Genomic DNA, 19,013 nt, shown 5'->3' with positions numbered 1-19,013 from the left:
CTGCATGCATTTTTCTATAAATGTTCAGACGATGGTACTTTGGGAACCTTCATAATTCAACATGATGTTAATTTTAAAGAAATAGGTGAACAAGATTGGTTAGACTGAATGGCCTGTTCTCGTTTAAACCAGGGGTACTCGGCTATGGTCTTGGAGGTCCACGCCAAAATTAGCAGATAAAGAAACTTGGTAGTTAATTATAAGGCTTGTTACGTGCTCTCATTTTTCCAAGACAAATCTGTATCACATTGGAGATTTTCCATTTTCTGAGAACATTAATCTGTATGTTCTCAGATCTGTACTTCTTGGACCTTTCCTGTCTCTGTTATTCATCTAAACAATTTATTAACAGATATTTTATGATGCATGCGTGTCAGCTGGTGAGCTGGTGGTGTCTTTGCCATTTCGACTTCATTATTAACTGACGATGGTGAACAAAACAGGCAACAAAACCTTAAAACAACTGTGTGCAGTTCAGGGTTCTGAATCGTGACACAGCTCAAACTGAGCCCCCCAAAACCATTGCTTTCGTAGTAAATAAACAGGCTCCAATTAAAAAAATAGTTACAGCAAAAGACTGCAGCCACTGCAGACCTTCAGGGCCGGATCTGAGTACCCTCGTGTCTAAATGGTTTAATACTATAAAAGAAAAAAAATCCAAAAATAACAAATAAAATGACTACTTGAACCTGCTTAACACTTAACCCTTCACACACACACACTTTTTTTTTTTGCTTAATCGATGCCCATATAAATGAAACAGTGGTTTGATTGTCGCTCCCATTTCCTCCTTTAGTACATTTGGACCCTGCTCCCACATTATAAGGCACTAGTTATTATCTAGTAATATTTAACCAGCGGTAGGTGATTTATAGAGAGATATTCATCAACAAGCCACACTGCGTCGGATTCGGCAGCTTAGCGCTCGCGCCTTACGATGACCTGCTCCGAGGCCCTCACGTCTTGCAATGGATATTTTCTCCTAACTTTGGCCATTCTTGCCATTGGCCTAAACCTCGTTCCTATCGTTGCCGACTACGCTACAGAAGGCTCCCCATTTCAAAATGCCATTTCGTGCTATGAGTGGTGGTTACCAGGAATCTTAGGAGGCGGCATTCTCGTAAGTTGGGTAATTTAATTCTAATAGGATCTACAGGTCGAGAGGTCTCGGGTGATGCGGCACTGTGTATTGGGGACCAAAGTGAAGTTCCTAAAGGTCATTTACGTAGACAGTCACGTGCTTTCCCGATATTTCACATATACATTAGATGAAGTATTGCTGTGACGATGTGTAGCAGTGCTCGCTTGATTTCTGAACTGTCAAAGTGCAGACACGTTCTAATCTTTTCTAACGCTGCAAATTTTTAAAGTTAAAGCGATCAGTAAGTAGCTACTTAGGCATTCTGAGCGCAATTATACAGAAGAACCGATTGATCTGATCAGTTTTTCGTATTCGTAATTTTGCTTTTACTGTACTGAATACCGTAACAGTAGATGCATGAGGTGGACCGTTACTTAGTATATGTAATGCATTCAAAAGTGAGTTAATGTGGATGCGCAATGATTAGTAAAGCAGCTTAAACACTCCAGGAAAACGGGTTTGAATGTCAAAATAGTCACTGGATAATAAGTTTAAATGTCCTCTCCGTACAGTTTAGGTTCAATGGTTACTTCAAGTTGCTAATGTAACTTTATGTCATGTGTGCGCGTCTGTGCTTCGCCATCCTGCCTGCTGTTGTCACAGCTTGGTGGTTCTGGCGCCCCCGATTCTGCAGTGGATTCAGTGATTTCAAGGATGGTTGAATGGATGTTTTAAATGCAGTGGCACATTGGGGAAAAAAACAATGTATCCTCTACATCAGTGTTTCTTAAACTATGTGTCGCGACGCATTTGTGGCTCCAGGATATCTGAACTTCGGACGGCGCCGAGTCGTGAGTTGCAATTGTACGGAATGAGAAAGGGTCGCGAACGGTTTGCGGAATGTCTTTGCGATGAGACTAAGCCAATGGGGAACCCCCTTCCCCGACAAATATTGTCGGCGATTCACTAAGAGGGGCAACCACCCACCCCTGGGACAACGATCGGCGGCAGTCCCACAACCTGGATGACGCACAGCGGAAAAGGACAAAATTGGGTCTCGAGAAAAAAAGTTTAAGAACCTTTGCGTTACAGTTTTATGGGTGTGTTATTAGGCATTAAAAACACACGCCAATTACATTTGAATGTGGACATTGTATGTCGCATAACTGACATGGCAATCAATATGCGGGCTTTGTACATACCGTATAGGAATTGAAACTGACATTTCAATTCTGTTTACTTAAAACCAAGACTACAGTATGGTTTTATAGTCCGTGACTTTTTTTCTCCAGAAGAGGTTTCATCAAGGCGTGGAAAAATAAAACCACCGATAAGCTAAATCTCAGCTACAGTTTTAACGTCAGAGTCTTATCTACAGTACAGTAATTTGCATTTTATGTGCGGGAGACAGCGGTGTCAGCTGGGATGTGCCACACGAGACAGGCTCAATAGATCAGGGCATCAGAAACCAACCATCGGTTTAGAATACTGGCAGATTTCACACGAAACCCCCGCCTGTCTAACTGTCAGCACACACTGCAAATTGTGCTTCTTTACAGTGAACACTAAACGAATAATGCTCTCCTTTCTTAATTTTCCTAAAGGTCCTACCTGTGGTTGCCATGACGTTTGCTGCTAAAAAGAGAGGAAGCTGCAATTCCAGAACTGGGGTGAGCAGTCTCGCCATATCACTAGTCATGTCAAGCATAATTTCCACTTGAATCTTTTGCCTTTCCCTTCCTGCGCCGGATTACTCTGCAGTTCGTTCCTTGCCATCAGTAACACAAATGTTTTCTTCGCAGATGCTGACGTCCGTCCTCCTCAGCATTGTCGGCATTGCGGGGGCCCTTTACTGTGTGCTTATATCCCTCTATGCCCTGGCACAAGGGCCATTACTGTGCGATGTCCGCCAAGATGCCATTGAGGGGTCTTGTGACTTTAACCTGAGGAATATCAGGTAAGAATTTCACGCAGTTAGGTGAACAGAATTTTGACCAAGTTGATAGTACTAGGGTGTTGTACCGTGTTAGCCGTTATGAATGTTGAGAAAAGCCAAGCAAAATGACACCTTTTATTGGCTAACTATAAGGATTGCAATATGCAAGCTTTCGAGGCAACGCAGGCCCCTTCTTCAGGCAAGATGTAATCAAGTTGATGAAAGACGGTGTTTCTGTTAACTGAACAGCCCGCGGGATGCATGTATTAAATTCAGTTGCATTCCCGCTTACTTCACGTCAGCCTTAAAACACAACAGCGCCATGCGTTCTTATGTTTGACACGGAGGTCACCCGACAAAGCGCCGATAAACTACGTTGCAGCACCTTGGCGTAGTGATTAATGCAGCTGCACCTTTAACTCAGGCTTGCAATGCCGCCGGTCCCGATCATTGTCTTTGTGGAGTTTGCATGCTCTCCCTCGAAACGTCTATTAGTCCTCTCACGTCACCCAAATCACGTTTTTTGGTTTCATCGGCATTTTCAAAAGTTGGCCCTGTGCGTATGCGAATGGGCACAACACAATAAGGTCGGGTCGGATTAAGCGGCTATGGTTATAATGTGGTGTGTCACATTTCAGAACCCAAAGTCTACTTTTAGATTTTCTCCAGCTGACGGGTGTACTCGGTTAATCATTGCACAAATGTATGGAGCCGCACGACTGCTTGGAGTAAAAAGTGACGGGATTGGCCAGGCTAGCGCGTTCGGTGCGATACTGTTGTGCTTAATTGTGACGCTATAGCGGCCATCCAGCTTCGTCCAGGGCAGAGCGCGGTGGGCGGGGCTCATAACGGCGAGGCCGCCCACCGCTACCCGACTCGCCACAGCTGGGCCGCGCAAGACACTCGAGGCAGAACAAATGCGCTACACTTCATACCTGCTACACGTTGTTATACCTGCCTCACACTCTCTCCTTGCATTGTGTTTTTATCAATATGCTGCTGCTAGAGTATGTGAATTTCCCCTTGGGGATTAATAAAGTATCTATCCGTCTATAGGGTGGTCCAGATCTAATTATGCAATTTTCATTACGCTATAACTTATCAAGTTTATTACGTAGAAAATCACCCGAAAAATCCCGGACCATCGAGAAGTGTGCGAACTGACGACATGAAGAATCGTCCCCGCATAAATCAAAGTCATCCAGACGATCTGGATCACCCTGTACTTTGGCCCGCGCTCTCTCTCTTCTCTCAACAGAAAATGTTCTCGTTGGTGGGAACGCCGAGTTGTCACCACGGGGCTACTTCACTGGCTTCTCCGTGGATGGCTGAAAACCGTTTCAATCATCTTTTGTCAAAATCTGTCAGAAACGAAAGTTAAAACTGTTGTAATGATTCAAATTTGAGAAGATGACAAACTTGCTTTTTTGTTTGTTTGCTTGAGCCAATTACTCATCACATGCAGAATGGAGTCAAGCATAAAGAAAGTCTGATGGAAAATGAAACATTTGTATGCATTTATTGCATACGGATGCACACTACAAAAGGCACTTATTTGTTTGCTGTACTATTAATGGTGCTTCCAATTTGTTTGCTGTACTATTAATGGTGCTTCCATAAAATGGCATGCTTTTTTCAATGATGCTCGGCCTTAAGGGTGCCACATAATGGCTTTCTTTGCGTGCACAATGAACGAGACAACAGAAGAAGTGTGTCCTTGGTGACACTTTGTAGAGTAGCAAGACCCACAGAAGAACTGCACAGCAATTACACTAGAAAATGTTACAACAGTGCCCACGATGAAAGGCACTATAGGAAGGATTGATCTGCTAGTGCGGATGATGAATGGATGTTACCTAAGAGTGTTTACTATAAAATGAAAGGAGAGATCTAAAAGAGGTTGTGGTACTGCTTTCAAAAAAAGGGGCTTTTATACAAATCTGTCATTGAAGCAGCTTGTTAATCACAGTGTTTCTTTCCTTACCTTCTAGCCTAATTTCAAATGTTAATTTTAACATGAAGTGGTACTTTGAAAATGGCTGTGAAAGCGTGATGAATAAAACCAGGCCTTTGCTGGGAACTGGACAAGGTCATTTACCAACGCTGTACTTGAATGAAATGGAGCAGAAGAACATCCACCTGATTGCCTTTGCAGGACTCAGCATGGTTGCCTTGCTTGAAATTCTTCTTAGTGCCCTGCAGATTGTTTCTGGAACATTTGGTTGTTTGTGTGGAACATCCAAACCGAGAAGGAATATGCCAATGTGAAATATGCCGAGGCAGCACATACTTGGATTGGCTGGCCTAGCACTGACACAGCTTTAGAATGGCCAACAGGGGGAGGCCTCCAGGACTCTGAACAAATCTAAATCATATTACGTGATATCATCTACTGTTGAATTCTGCTCTGTACTTGTGATATTTCTATTGCACTGTTATATTGTATTGGGGATTACTTGTGCTCTGTTCTGTGTATTGTATTGAACCCCTTTTTTAGACACCCACTGCACAATCAACCTACCTGGGAAAGGCAGTTCAAAGAAATACCTCTTCCCAAGGTTTCTTCCATTTTGTTTTCCCTACAAGGGTTTTTTGGGAGTTTTTCCTTGTCTTCTTAGAGAGTCAAGGCTGGGGGGCTGTTAAAGCCCATTGCAGCACTCCTTGTGTGTACATACAAAATTGTATTGTACTTGGAAACTTCATTACAAAGTAACATTTCTCTGTCTTTAACAGTGTGGCTTTACAGGACTATAACTGATTTAAATTGTGTATAAGTAATTTTTATTACACTTGAGTCATACAGGTAATGGAACTTAGTAGAAAAAGGAAAGTAGATAGCACAGAAGACATTGCAGTTGTTTGCTGTATATATACACACAGACACTACATTATATTATATATATATACATATATACACACACACACACACACACACACATATATATATATATATATATATATATATATATATATATATATATATATATATATATATACACACATGTTGATGTTAATAAGCTCTAGAAAAGGTGCACAACATAACACAAAGGTTTAATTTTAAAAGCTGACAAAGTAATATTCCACCCAAATGTGTTTTTTTTTTTCTTTTTTTAAATAAGTTACTTACCTGTTGCTTCTAGGGACGCTTGAGAATTGTGAAGCTCCCATTTTCATGGAGAATGGAGATGTCAAAGTTTCTGTCACAACAGGCTTCAGTGTTTGTCAATGCAGAACAGCAGCAAACAATATTAAAACATCCTTGAAAAATGTCAGTTACCTACATGGCCATCATGAGCAACAATACTGGGTAAGTAACAGATAAACAAATGACAAATGACCATTTTGTCGGTGGTGGTGGTAAGTAATCCTTTTGGATGCTTTTTTCCCAAAATTACACATAACTTGTGCATCGACTTCTTGAACAGAAACAGTAACATGCAACACGTATGCTTCACAATCACAACTTAGAGTTGCAAGTGTTAAGCAAGAAAGAGTATAAACTATGATGCTATAAGAAAACCAAGATTTCATTTGTATTGGAATATTTTCATTTGTTGATTTTGAAGGAAAACAAGCTGTAAAACAACACTGAGTACAGAAAAAGCCTACCCACCATTGTAAAGCATACTGCTGCCTGGGGCTTGGAATCTTTCAGACACAGTTTGATGTGTGATGTATTTAATTTTTGTTATTAGGAAGGATTTTGCTGTTCTCTGTACAGACAACAATAATTTAATATAAACCTATAATATCTTTGGGGTATGCATGAATTCAGTATTGTAAATAACTTTTACAATTATTTTAGTAAACACAACCAGTCTATGATTGATTTTTATTTATATTCTGCCCCACTTCAAATACAAAGTAAAACAGCCCGTCCAACACAAAGGGGGTTTTCCAAGGATAACAAGTGACCTGCTGACAGCTGTCAATGAATTCTTAAAAACCCATAAACAGTAGAGTCTTTATTGTAATTTTTTTTTTTTATGTATTCCTAACTGCTGCAGCCCAGTCCTTGTTTGCTCTTAAACTCCAATGGCCTTCTGTTTTCAGTGTAGCCATAGATTTTACGCAGAGCCACTCTTGCGGCCTCGTCTTCGGCTGCCAGAATCGTTTCACCAGGCCCCTCTGCTATTAGCTTCTTATCACTGGAAAAACAGAACAGAACAGAGAACGCAAGGTGACATTTAGGAAAAAAAAATGCCACCGGCTCTTTAGGCTGCTTGTTGCCTACTGACTTCTAAGCCGCCATTCATTGTATGGAGTGCTAATCTTTAGTTAATTTGTGAAGTTCCACTTGACAGCAACATTCAGATTGAGGCTGAAGTCCAAGGTGTCCTGTCCTACCTTCTTAAAACTACATTTATCACTATGAAAGTGTCTCTCCACTAAGGGTCTGCAATTGTGGTCTTTGTGTTCTCAAAATGTATTTACAACTGTTCTTTGTACATTTTTTTAAAATTTGACTACTTTCATGTTTTTCTTTTGCTTTTGTGATTATTATATTGTAACTTTCACTTGAGAAGCTCCTTGATGATATTTATTATACTGTATATTAAAGATGAAGCGCTTGTTAAGAGCTGTGCATTTATCTTACTGCTCAGCATGCAAATGCCACAATGATGCATGCTTCTGCTCGATTTGACTTTCATGTAATTCATAACCTACATAATGAATGAAGGAAAAAAAGAAACCAGAAGGCCAGCTACAGTGGTGTGAAAAACTATTTGCCCCCTTCCTGATTTCTTATTCTTTTGCATGTTTGTCACACAAAATGTTTCTGATCATCAAACACATTTAACCATTAGTCAAATATAACACAAGTAAACACAAAATGCAGTTTTTAAATGATGGTTTTTATTATTTAGGGAGAAAAAAAAATCCAAACCTACATGGCCCTGTGTGAAAAGTAATTGCCCCCTGAACCTAATAACTGGTTGGGCCACCCTTAGCAGCAATAACTGCAATCAAGCGTTTGCGATAACTTGCAATGAGTCTTTTACAGAGCTCTGGAGGAATTTTGGCCCACTCATCTTTGCAGAATTGTTGTAATTCAGCTTTATTTGAGGGTTTTCTAGCATGAACCGCCTTTTTAAGGTCATGCCATAGCATCTCAATTGGATTCAGGTCAGGACTTTGACTAGGCCACTCCAAAGTCTTCATTTTGTTTTTCTTCAGCCATTCAGAGGTGGATTTGCTGGTGTGTTTTGGGTCATTGTCCTGTTGCAGCACCGAAGATCGCTTCAGCTTGAGTTGATGAACAGATGGCCGGACATTCTCCTTCAGGATTTTTTGGTAGAGAGTAGAATTCATGGTTCCATCTATCACAGCAAGCCTTCCAGGTCCTGAAGCAGCAAAACAACCCCAGACCATCACACTACCACCACCATATTTTACTGTTGGTATGATGTTCTTTTTCTGAAATGCTGTGTTCCTTTTACGCCAGATGTAACGGGACATTTGCCTTCCAAAAAGTTCAACTTTTGTCTCATCAGTCCACAAGGTATTTTCCCAAAAGTCTTGGCAATCATTGAGATGTTTCTTAGCAAAATTGAGACGAGCCCTAATGTTCTTTTTGCTTAACAGTGGTTTGCATCTTGGAAATCTGCCATGCAGGCCGTTTTTACCCAGTCTCTTTCTTATGGTGGAGTCGTGAACACTGACCTTAATTGAGGCAAGTGAGGCCTGCAGTTCTTTAGACGTTGTCCTGGGGTCTTTGTGACCTCTCGGATGAGTCGTCTCTGCGCTCTTGGGGTAATTTTGGTCGGCCGGCCACTCCTGGGAAGGTTCACCACTGTTCCATGTTTTTGCCATTTGTGGATAATGGCTCTCACTGTGGTTCGCTGGAGTCCCAAAGCTTTAGAAATGGCTTTATAACCTTTACAAGTCTGATAGATCTCAATTACTTCTGTTCTCATTTGTTCCTGAATTTCTTTGGATCTTGGCATGATGTCTAGCTTTTGAGGTGCTTTTGGTCTACTTCTCTGTGTCAGGCAGCTCCTATTTAAGTGATTTCTTGATTGAAACAGGTGTGGCAGTAATCAGGCCTGGGGGTGGCTACGGAAATTGAACTCAGGTGTGATACACCACAGTTAGGTTATTTTTAACAAGGGGCAATTACTTTTCACACAGGGCCATGTAGGTTTGGATTTTTTCTCCCTAAATGATAAAAACCATCATTTAAAACTGCATTTTGTGTTTACTTGTGTTATATTTGACTAATGGTTAAATTTGTTTGATGATCAGAAACATCTTGTGTGACAAACATGCAAAATAATAAGAAATCAGAAAGGGGGCAAATAGTTTTTCACACCACTGTAAGTGTAAGAATTGGCCCCTAAGTCCGAGGAAACACATCACATGGCTCTCAAGAGGCAGCTGGATACCCCTGTGCTGGAGTATTGTAAATAACAAAACAGATGAAATATCAAAACCCTTAAAAAAAAACCAAAAACATAGCACATTTCTACGTTACCTTACAAGAACCAAAGAGTGACAGACCCACCTGTACAGGCCCACAAAGTACAAGGGCAGCACAGTGCTGGCTCCCGCGTGCCTGATTAGCCGTGCTTCTGGCAGTGGCAGACTCCTTTTCTTCAGTTCGTCCACTAGCAGACCCATGGGATTACTGACCGGCCAGAGTTCAAACAAGTCCTTACCAATTAACTCAGTGATTAGGAAATCCTTTGGGGGGAAAAATATCCAAGAAATAATTTGCAATGACCGACATGACAGGCAACTCTAAAAACAGATCTTAGCCAATGAACTGTGGCAAATGTCTAAATGTTATCCTGCACATGGAGCAAATAAAAAAATCACTCCTAAAACACTCTTAACTTGCTTGACTAAAAAATGGCAGAACTAAAGAGGTGAAAAATGTAGAACTTTGATTATCATCTTCATCCTACGGCATCAAAAGCAGCAGGCTGCTAACAAAAAGCCTGTTTTTTCAGCCTCACAATTAACTGCTCAGAAATGATCAGTGGAAATAAGGAGAACAAGACAAAATGAAGACTCACCCTTACAAACACAGCAGACCTCTGGACTCCACTGCTTTGAATCAATGCTCCGACAACAGCAAGGAAAGTCTTGCGAAGAACCTCGTTCGGCACAGGGAACTCGCCACTCAGGGTCAGGTCATCCACCGCAAGGTGTTTCGCCACATGGCATATGACATCCGGGCCTGTCAGGTATTCAACAATGGCATTCACACCCACAGCAGGCAGGTCTGGATGTGCTGCTTGAAGGCAGCTGGCGAGATAGCCGTACACGAACTCTGAACCCTGCTCTGAAAGTTCTTGGTTATCTTTCAAGTTCAGAACTGCAGTTGCTTTATCGAAACCAAGCTCACGCCGGGTGGCTTCTTCTGAGCAAATATAGCAGGGGTTAACAAAAGCAGTCTTCAGATGTTCAAGGGTGAACTCCTCTTGGAGTCGGTTGGCGAACGCCTGAACCTCAGCATGATAATCCCAGTTAGGCTGCTGTGAACTAAAACCAGAAGGTGGTTAACACAGCGCCCTCTTGTGAGAGAAAATAACTGATGCAAACCTGTTACTGGATAACTTAATTTAAAAAAAAAGGACATTTTTTCTATTCTTATAGCCAGTTAAACAGTAATAAACATTAAAAGAGACCTGCAAAAACATATTCAAATGTATTTCTGCACCAGCATGGCTAACAACAAATATTACTGTAAAGAATAAAGGGCAGCACAGTAGTATAATGGTTACCCTACTGCTTGATGGGTCCAGCATGTGATATTTAAATCCAACGTTGGCTTTGTAGACTTTGTGGATTTTGTATGTTCTCCCCGAGTCTACAAAGGTTTTCCTCTGGTACTGTAAACCAAAACCCCAATCACAAGGTTGTGCTAACCCTGGTAAGATCGGCCATTTGTATGTGTAGTCTCTGTGATGGACTGGCACCCTTTCCTTTAGGCCACTCAGTATTGCTGGGATACGCTCAGGCTTCAGCCTAAACTTTATTAACAGTGTTTCAGAATTTATGAGATATGTATATAAAAAAAAGGGCAATAATTGAATTTGTATTGATATGCCACCTCCACAGCAAAAAGAACCGTTCTGAAGAATACAAACACATGCAGCCAAACAATATCACAGAGGGGACATGTCAACTTTGTAAAGACAGCACACTTTTTATTTTTGCACCTCGCACACAGTACTTTAGGACACAACGTGTCAAGTAATGGGCAAGTTAAATAATCTGGGACAACGAAAGTAGCCCCAAAAATAACAAACCAAAAAAGGTGCAAATTCAAATATATGACTGATACCAACTCAGTAAGAATGCAACAAACTGCTTTAATAGTAAGTGTGGGGGAAAAAAAAATCAAAAAAAGGTGCGACTTACATCAATGAAAGAGCCAGAAACGACTGCAGACTGGTGTCCGAGAAACTGGCCTAGAAACCACAAGCTTACAACTTCACTAAATGGCTCAGAACATTAGCACAATTTTCACGAGAACAGGCCATTCGGATCAACAAAGCGCACCAATCCTATCCACCTAATTTCTCCAAACTAAGAGCAAGTCAAGTTTTGAAAGTCTATAAAGTCTTATTGTCTACCACACTACTTGGCATCTTATTCAATTTAACGTTTATGTGAAATCTGTCCTGAACAAGACTGCGTCTGTGTCCCCGTGTTATTGAGCTCATTTTAAAACGATGGCCTGGACCCTTCAGGATTTTGAACATTCCAGTCATGTCATACTCCTTATTGGACCACTCGACTTGTCAGATCACTCAAGCTTTTATAAACATTAATTCTGAATCCATGGGAAGACATCTTTTATCGCTTCACATTAAACTTTACATTAAACCTGGCACAGAATCCACAAAGGGATTACTTTCATATTGTGTAATTGTTAACTTTTTTTGGACTTGGAAACAACTGGTCGAGAAATCCCTCCTCAAAGTTATTACAGTGATCCCTCGCTATATCGCACTTCGACTTTCGTGGCTTCACTCCATCGCGGATTTTAAATGTAAGCATATCTAAATATATATCACGGATTTTTCGCTGGTTCGGATTTCTGGGACAATGGGTCTTTTAATTTAAAGTACATGCTTCCTCAGTTTGTTTGCCCAGTTGATTTCATACAAGGGACGCTATTGGCGGATGGCTGAGAAGCTACCCAATCAGAGCATGTAGTACATATTAACTAAAACTCCTCAATGATATACGATGTGCTTCCCGAGCGGTGCTTGATTGTTTGCTTTTCTCGTTCTCTCTCACACTCTCTGCCTGACGGAGGGGGTGTGAGCAGAGGGGCTGTTTGCACAGAGGCTGTTTGCCTAGAAGATACAGACGCTCCTCTAAAAAATGCTGAAATACTACCTTCACATTGCTCCCTTCTTTGCGGCTACTTTATCGCGGTGCGCATACTTAAAAGCCCCACAGCACGTATTGATTTTTTGATTGTTTGCTTTTCTGTCACTCTTTCTCTCTCTCTCTCTCACTGACATTCTCTGCTCCTGACGGCGCTCCTTTGAAGATAAGATATGTTTGCATTCTTTTTATTGTGAGAAAGAACTGTCATCGAGCACAGTTTAAACGTTAGACTAAAGGGTGTTATTTCATGTCTAGTGGGCTCTAATAACGTTAACAGTGTGGGAGAGTTTATAAGGGCTTAAAATATATAAAAATAACCATACAAACATATGGTTTCTACTTCGCGGATTTTCAGCTATTGCGGGGGGTTCTGGAACGCAACCCGCGATCGAGGAGGGATTACTGTATATATTGCAATATTTTGAACATCCTGCAATTAGCCTAAATGATTACCTAATAACTAATTTAATTAGAATAGTAGCTACATTTTATATACACAAGATGACATTTTCCCAGTTATGTTCATATGCAGTACTCTGTTATGCATACTAATTTATTATACAACAGGCCTACAGTCTCAACAAACTCAACTGTATTGCGTTACATCCAGTGCCTGAAGTGGACACATAAAACCTCCAGTTCTTGCCATGTCAGTATGCATTTTTAACAGAGCCGTTGGTGTTGGGGGTACCACCCCATTGTAATTTCAAGTGCTGATATATATTTCAAATGGGGGCATGAGGGGGCAGGGAATGTAGGGCTCCCTTCAAGTCTCAAGCACGGATAGATTTTTCATTTAAATCAGAGACCTGTTGTCCCCCTTGGAGTTTCAGCGAGAACAGATCTGTACAACTACAGCAAAGAAAACTGGGCAGGATACTCAGTACAGCTTGAGACTGATAGCTACTGGTTGACCATGGGTATGGCTCAAGTTCCCAATTGGCATCACAGTACCCACCCTCAGGACAGAAGTCTTCAACAACAAGGCAAGTGGTCATGCTGGAACTGACTGTCCCCTGGGAAGACTGAATGGAGGAGACAAACAGAAGGAAAAGGGTAACGTGTGAGGATTTGGTCAGTGAAAGCAGAAGAAGCAGATGGCATGCTCAATGTAGGCCAATCGAGGTGGGCTGTGGAGCCTTTGCTAGCCAGTCCTTGTACTGAATCTTCAAATACCTTGGCGTCACAAGCCTGCACATGAAGGAAACGAGGAGCATCAAGGAGGCTGAAGGCTTCCACTTGGCTTTGGAACAGGATCATGGTCCACAAAGCTTCCTGGACACAGACCTGGGATTGATCCTCCTTGGCTGGGTCACCTAGGTAAGGGTGTTTGATGGTTAAAGACCCAAAGCACTAAGGATATGTCCAAGGTGCATCAAGATATGTACGTTAGTAGCAAAAATACAGTGCTAGTCTGTTGATACAGTCAAAAAAATAATTTACCTGTGCAACCTTAAACTTCTGCTACTGTCTGTTAATTTCAATTTATGTGGTGGATTGTGTAGTACTGTAGGGTGTTTGTATGTAAACATACAGTTATGGATGAAACTATTAGCTCCACAACTAAAACACGACAAAACTGTTAGCTTTACCAAGTTTCTGCCACACTTGCTTCCAAAAGAATAAAAACAAAATCCACAAGTGTGACGATGCAATGAGTTTAAAAAGAAAAGGCAAGGCCAAAATGATTAGCCTTCCGGCAATGAATAATCAATAGCATGCCCCTTGTGATCCACATGTGAGAGAAATCTACTGGGCTTTGAGAAGGCCACTCCAGGACCTTGATTTTGGTGTCTTTTTAAAAGTTCTGGACCAGCTTTCATTGATGTGTGCTTTGCACCATTATCTTACTGGAACACCCAAAGGAGACCTACAGTCAGAATATTACCCTTCTTCATGATCCCATCTACCCAAACAAAATTTCCTTTCCCTGAAGCAGCAAAATAGCCCCACAGCATTATGTGCCCACCTTCATGTTTAACTGTGTTTTTATGGTTAAAGGCGTCTTCCTTCCTTCTTTCACCAAACAAAATCATTTACATGCCCTTTAATAACCTGGTTATTCACAGAAACCTGTTTCAGGAATGCCAGTTTTTTCCAGTTACAGAAACTGGGCTAACACATATAGATTTCTCTGCGAGTATCCTGGCTATTTGGCCATGTAAACCCGTAACCATGTTACAATTAAGGATTATGTAGTTTGCATATGTCTGCTGCATTCTGTTCACCTGCACATACTGTATGTCACCTTTGCTCACATTTCTAGCAGCCACAGGTAGAAATGTCTGTCCACAAGATAAAATTTCCACAAGCAGATGCTTGGATGATTTAATTATTCCCCCTTACAAATTGAAATAATCTGGCTCAATTTTCCAGAATTTGCAAAATGTATGTTGATGAACTGAATGGACAGCACTACGCTCATAAGCACAAGTGGGGTAACACGATAAAAGTAATGCGTGTTAAGTTGTTGGATTACATTTTAAAGTAACAAGTAACCTAACGCAGTACTTATTTTATTGTCAAAAAACACCTACACTACTATTATCCCAGCAGCCCTGGGTGTAAGGCAAGATCCACATTTATTGGTGTGCCATTCCTTCGCAGAAATTAATCACACAGACAAGCAGCAAAGTGTATGCTGCATGCAATCCAGTAAAATAATCCTATAAATAAAGTGCCAGTTTATGTTTCTTTAGGCTATTTGCTATATATATTTATACACACACACACGGAATCTTTGGGGGCTCAGGTCGAAGATGTATATTATTTACTTCAGAGCACATGAAGTACTACTAGTAAACAGATTTATGAAACACAAGAAAATGATCACAGGCTTTACGCTCTTTTCTGGATTGACGGTGGCCGATGATGACGTTTAACGATATCGGAACACTTTGCCAAAGGTGAACTCCAGGCGTTTACTTGCACATATAAAGGTGGATTCATAAGAAACCAGATTTCTGCCTTAATCGGGTTAATCACCTTATGCTGGTTTTGTGTGTGCATGTAAAATGCACTCCCTGTGCCCAAACGGCTCCGAGTTCTGTCTCATCAGACCAAAAATGGCAGACTTTCAAAACTCATCCCCACGTTTCAAATGATTCTGGGCAAAGTTCGGTGTAACCGCTATGTGAATAAATGGCGTTTTCCTTGGGTGATGACCTTGAAGCCCACTATAAATGAAGATCGCTTACATCAGCCTTTTTTGAGACTTCAAGTTCAGAAGAGAGCAGTTCAATGATAATTACCTTCGCACAGATCCAGGGTTTCTTGTTGACATCGACAATGATTTTCCTCTTCAAAGTCTTTGATATATTGCACTTGCAACATGCCCAGGTGTGTTTCTAAGAGAAGGGGTCTCCTTGTACTTGTAACGTACAGCTGTTCTAGAAACTGTGAAACATTTAGAAATGGCAGTATAGCCTTCTGTCTGCTTATTTATTTGGGTTTTTTGTATGATGAAATTACTTGTTACAAAGAATGTAACAGTGGTGCCTCTCGGCCTAGTCTTGCTCATTAAGGTCTATTTAGTAGAAAAAGTGCCGATTAACTGTGGCAATCAACTCACATGAAGTTCAGGTGTGGTTTGAAGCCTGAAATCCTTCAAATTGCTACTAGCCCCAAGGAAGAAGACCACCCAGTTATCAATTAGTTTGTTATGCAGCAATCTAGGGGATTTTTTTTTGAAAGTGCAAAATGAACCAGATGGGGTCCTTTGCATTCATGAATGCTTTACTCTGTAAGGTTTCAGGAATGTTGTTTAACATTTTAGACAGGCTTTTAGAAAAATGTTTCACTTTTGCTGGGGAGCAAATAGTTTCATCCCTAACTGTATGCATATTGGCGGTTATTCATGTCTATTCTCGTTATTATTCTTGTTTGGTTTTGTTGGCTATTCTTGCGACGGGTGACGCCATTTCGTTCTGCTGTGCGTGGTTGAGAAATGACAAGGTTAACCTTGAAGTTTTTCAAACGCGTCGGCGCTGGTACCATTTGAGCGTTCCAGCCACCCGTACAAGGGCACACCACGACTACCTAAAGACTGTGGCATTAGCGGGCTTCCAGCTCTTTTACCACCACCGTCTGGCTCTTTTGAAACACTGTACCAGAGAAGCTGCATGCCTTCCATACGACCTGTGGGCGCGAGACAACGTTGGCCGTTAAAAGGATGGTCGAGTCGGTTAACATCCCTGACGTATAATGTAAAACGACAACCACTTCGGAGGTTCGATGCTAACTAGAGTTACTTGGTCGATCCGACCTGACAGCGCATACTCGCCGCTTAGCTCCGTGACACACCGCTCACTCGAGCTCAGTGGCACCACCATCTGCCACATTCCCAGCTCCACAAGCTGATCCAAAACAAAGCTCGCCAGCGGCCCCGAAGCTAAGCCGATGAAGGCACAATATTCTCTTACACCACCCCGAGTTCCATTGTCCGTGAGGTCCGGACTAATGACGTTAAAATATATGCACAGCGTTATCTCATGCTGCTAATACAACTATACGTTTAAACACGAACCATTTTAGTAATGTCTTCTTTGTTACGCAAATTTCATTTATTAAAGCTGTGCTATAACATGGGGAAGACAAACACGATGGAAACAGACACGTTTTAGAGTGTTTTGCATACCGAGGCTTCGGCGGCGGAAGACCTTCCAGTTTTTTCTTTCTCTCCATCAACATCATGTAGGATTTCATCCATCGCTTCTTCTCTCTAGTCTGCGTCAGAATAGTACTTCTACCAGCACGATGAAAAAGAGCTCTGAAGTGAGGTAAAGTACGACTTACAATGAAACCGGTCGCCATGTCCACCACCAGTCTGACAGCGGGGCAGCATTTACAACTCTCCGACTGGGAAACACGGGACAAGAAGGAAAGTTCCTGCTCCGGCTTATACTGTATAACTAAAGGACACCCGCGCCACCCAGTGCAAGAAGGTAGAAATGCTTCATAAATTGGACAGCTACGTTTTTAATACTGTTACATTTCAGTTTTGCAGCACATTAAATTCATCCTGTTCTGAGAGTATACTACGGACGTTGTGAAGACATTGTGGATAAATTCTACCACAGATCACACAGTAAATAGCGCAGGATCGAAGTGTTTATTATTTGGTTGAAGCTTTTATCCAAGGCGAGTGGCAACATTTGAAATACAATTGGATTTTGTATTCAATTAGTGCATAGGCATTAGAATGACATACTAATGGTGTTCGTTGCGGGGTTTGAACCCACAACCTCAGGATTTGCAGTCCAAAGTTTTAACTATTATACCACACAGTCTCTATGGGATGTTGGAGGAGAAAACAACAGAAGAACTCACACAGACATTGCAAGAACAGGAAAACTCTTAAGTAGAGGATGGCTTCACAAGTTACACATTGTTCATCTGTTAACCTCTGCCCTTTCAAATGGACATTCCTGTGTGTCCTTCCATCGGTCACTGCTATACTAGAAATATTACTTTCACTACCTAGGACAAAAAACAATATTCTGAATACATGAATTTAATTTTAATTGCCATACATACAAAATTATCTATAAATGATGCTACACCATAACATTCACCAACTTGCACTAAATAGTCCTGTTTAGAATCTTCTCAATAAGGTCAGAATGGTGCTGCAGTGGCTAGTATAAATAGCATATAAAGAAATGTTGTTGTAGTGCCACAGTCCCCTTTCTCCAGAAGTCCCTGTTCTCATCCCTTCCAAGATACTGATTTCATGGAATTTGCATGTTCTCCCCAGTCTCTTAAGTTTAACTGCCATCATCCCAAAGATGTACATGTTAATGGTGATCTTTAAACTGGCCTCACAGAAGTAAGCATGCTTTGTAATGGACTGGTGTCCCATCAAGGATAGGCACCTTGTGATACTGACCTTGAATATGCAAGATGGATGGATGGATACATTTTAAAAAGATTCTGACAAAGAAATACTTTGATTTTTCTGCGTTCCTCAACATGATTAAATGGAGAATGTTTAAATAAGCCCTGAATCCAAAAAGTATTAGTACCCCTTGTGATACTGTATTATTAATTTACTAAATGTTAATCTTGTCTAAAAATACAGTGACTCCATTTTATAATGCAAAACATCACAAAATGTGCTAAATCATTTTTTTTTATTTGTTCTTTATATGAATTAGCACTTTATGAATTTCTGAAGCCATTCATTGTATCGTTTAGGCCTGATCAAACAATATTTTAAAAGGAAATCCTCACAGCGAGCACCGTCAGAAGGTGCTTTACAAAGCAAATGGGAATACAAAAAAAGCAGTGCAAATTGACAAGGCAGATCACAAGAACATCTCTTGAGCATACAGACACAGGTTGATAAACACATTTTGCTTGGCAGTATCTAGCAAAACAGAGGATGATATTGATCTTTTTTTCACGTGGTGTAGTCCCAAACTACCAATAAATACCTGTTACTGTGACCAAATCGCTTCTCCTACCCCGTGCTTAATTCACTTGAATGGGGAGTCATGAAAATGCCCAATAACCTGTAGTCCCCACTGCCACCTTCTGTGTGTCAAGTGCTGTCGGGACTCCCCTATGTCTGTCTACCTGTGATCTTGACCAAGGACACATAGGCTTAATAAACATATGGATTTATTTGCCCACTACCCCACCAGG

At 41.1% G+C, this 19,013-nt stretch overlaps 2 protein-coding genes across 3 annotated transcripts; one reads left to right on the top strand and one right to left on the bottom strand.

Moving 5' to 3' along the window:
• The first annotated feature begins 937 nt into the window (after positions 1-937).
• LOC120518510 (transmembrane 4 L6 family member 20-like) lies at positions 938-5,438 on the top strand. 2 transcript variants are annotated; one of them, XM_039741342.1, is made up of 4 exons: positions 938-1,120; positions 2,686-2,751; positions 2,884-3,038; positions 5,009-5,438. In XM_039741342.1, exons 1-4 carry the CDS (start codon positions 938-940, stop codon positions 5,283-5,285), a joined length of 681 nt encoding a protein of 226 aa, XP_039597276.1. In that variant the 3' UTR covers positions 5,286-5,438. The 2 variants fall into 2 exon arrangements, with proteins under 2 accessions (XP_039597276.1, XP_039597285.1); XM_039741351.1 differs by lacking the exon at positions 938-1,120 and adding an exon at positions 1,790-1,932.
• Positions 5,439-6,835: 1,397 nt separating this feature from the next.
• On the bottom strand, positions 6,836-17,255 carry mrpl44 (mitochondrial ribosomal protein L44). The gene is made up of 4 exons (XM_039759779.1): positions 17,005-17,255; positions 10,037-10,505; positions 9,523-9,701; positions 6,836-7,165 (listed from the first exon to the last, which is right to left on the bottom strand). The coding sequence occupies exons 1-4, from the start codon at positions 17,178-17,180 to the stop codon at positions 7,012-7,014; spliced, it is 978 nt and encodes a 325-aa protein (XP_039615713.1). The 5' UTR covers positions 17,181-17,255; the 3' UTR covers positions 6,836-7,011.
• Positions 17,256-19,013: the final 1,758 nt, after the last annotated feature.

Source organism: Polypterus senegalus, chromosome 1 (assembly GCF_016835505.1).
Source record: "Polypterus senegalus isolate Bchr_013 chromosome 1, ASM1683550v1, whole genome shotgun sequence".
Lineage (NCBI taxonomy): Eukaryota > Metazoa > Chordata > Cladistia > Polypteriformes > Polypteridae > Polypterus > Polypterus senegalus.
Note: the sequence above shows the minus strand (reverse complement) of the source record. Positions and strands in the feature narration are given on the sequence as shown.

Excerpts from the sequence above, each read along its gene's own strand:
- LOC120518510 (XM_039741342.1), top strand. The coding sequence starts at position 938 with ATGACCTGCTCCGAGGCCCTCACGTCTTGCAATGGATATTTTCTCCTA. Across the intron at positions 1,121-2,685 it reads TCTTAGGAGGCGGCATTCTC|GTCCTACCTGTGGTTGCCAT; the intron begins GTAAGTTGGGTA and ends ATTTTCCTAAAG. Across the intron at positions 3,039-5,008 it reads TTTAACCTGAGGAATATCAG|CCTAATTTCAAATGTTAATT; the intron begins GTAAGAATTTCA and ends CTTACCTTCTAG.
- mrpl44 (XM_039759779.1), bottom strand. The coding sequence starts at position 17,180 with ATGGCGACCGGTTTCATTGTAAGTCGTACTTTACCTCACTTCAGAGCT. Across the intron at positions 9,702-10,036 it reads GGTCTGCTGTGTTTGTAAGG|GATTTCCTAATCACTGAGTT; the intron begins GTGAGTCTTCAT and ends TTCCCCCCAAAG. Across the intron at positions 7,166-9,522 it reads TACTTTGTGGGCCTGTACAG|TGATAAGAAGCTAATAGCAG; the intron begins GTGGGTCTGTCA and ends CTGTTTTTCCAG.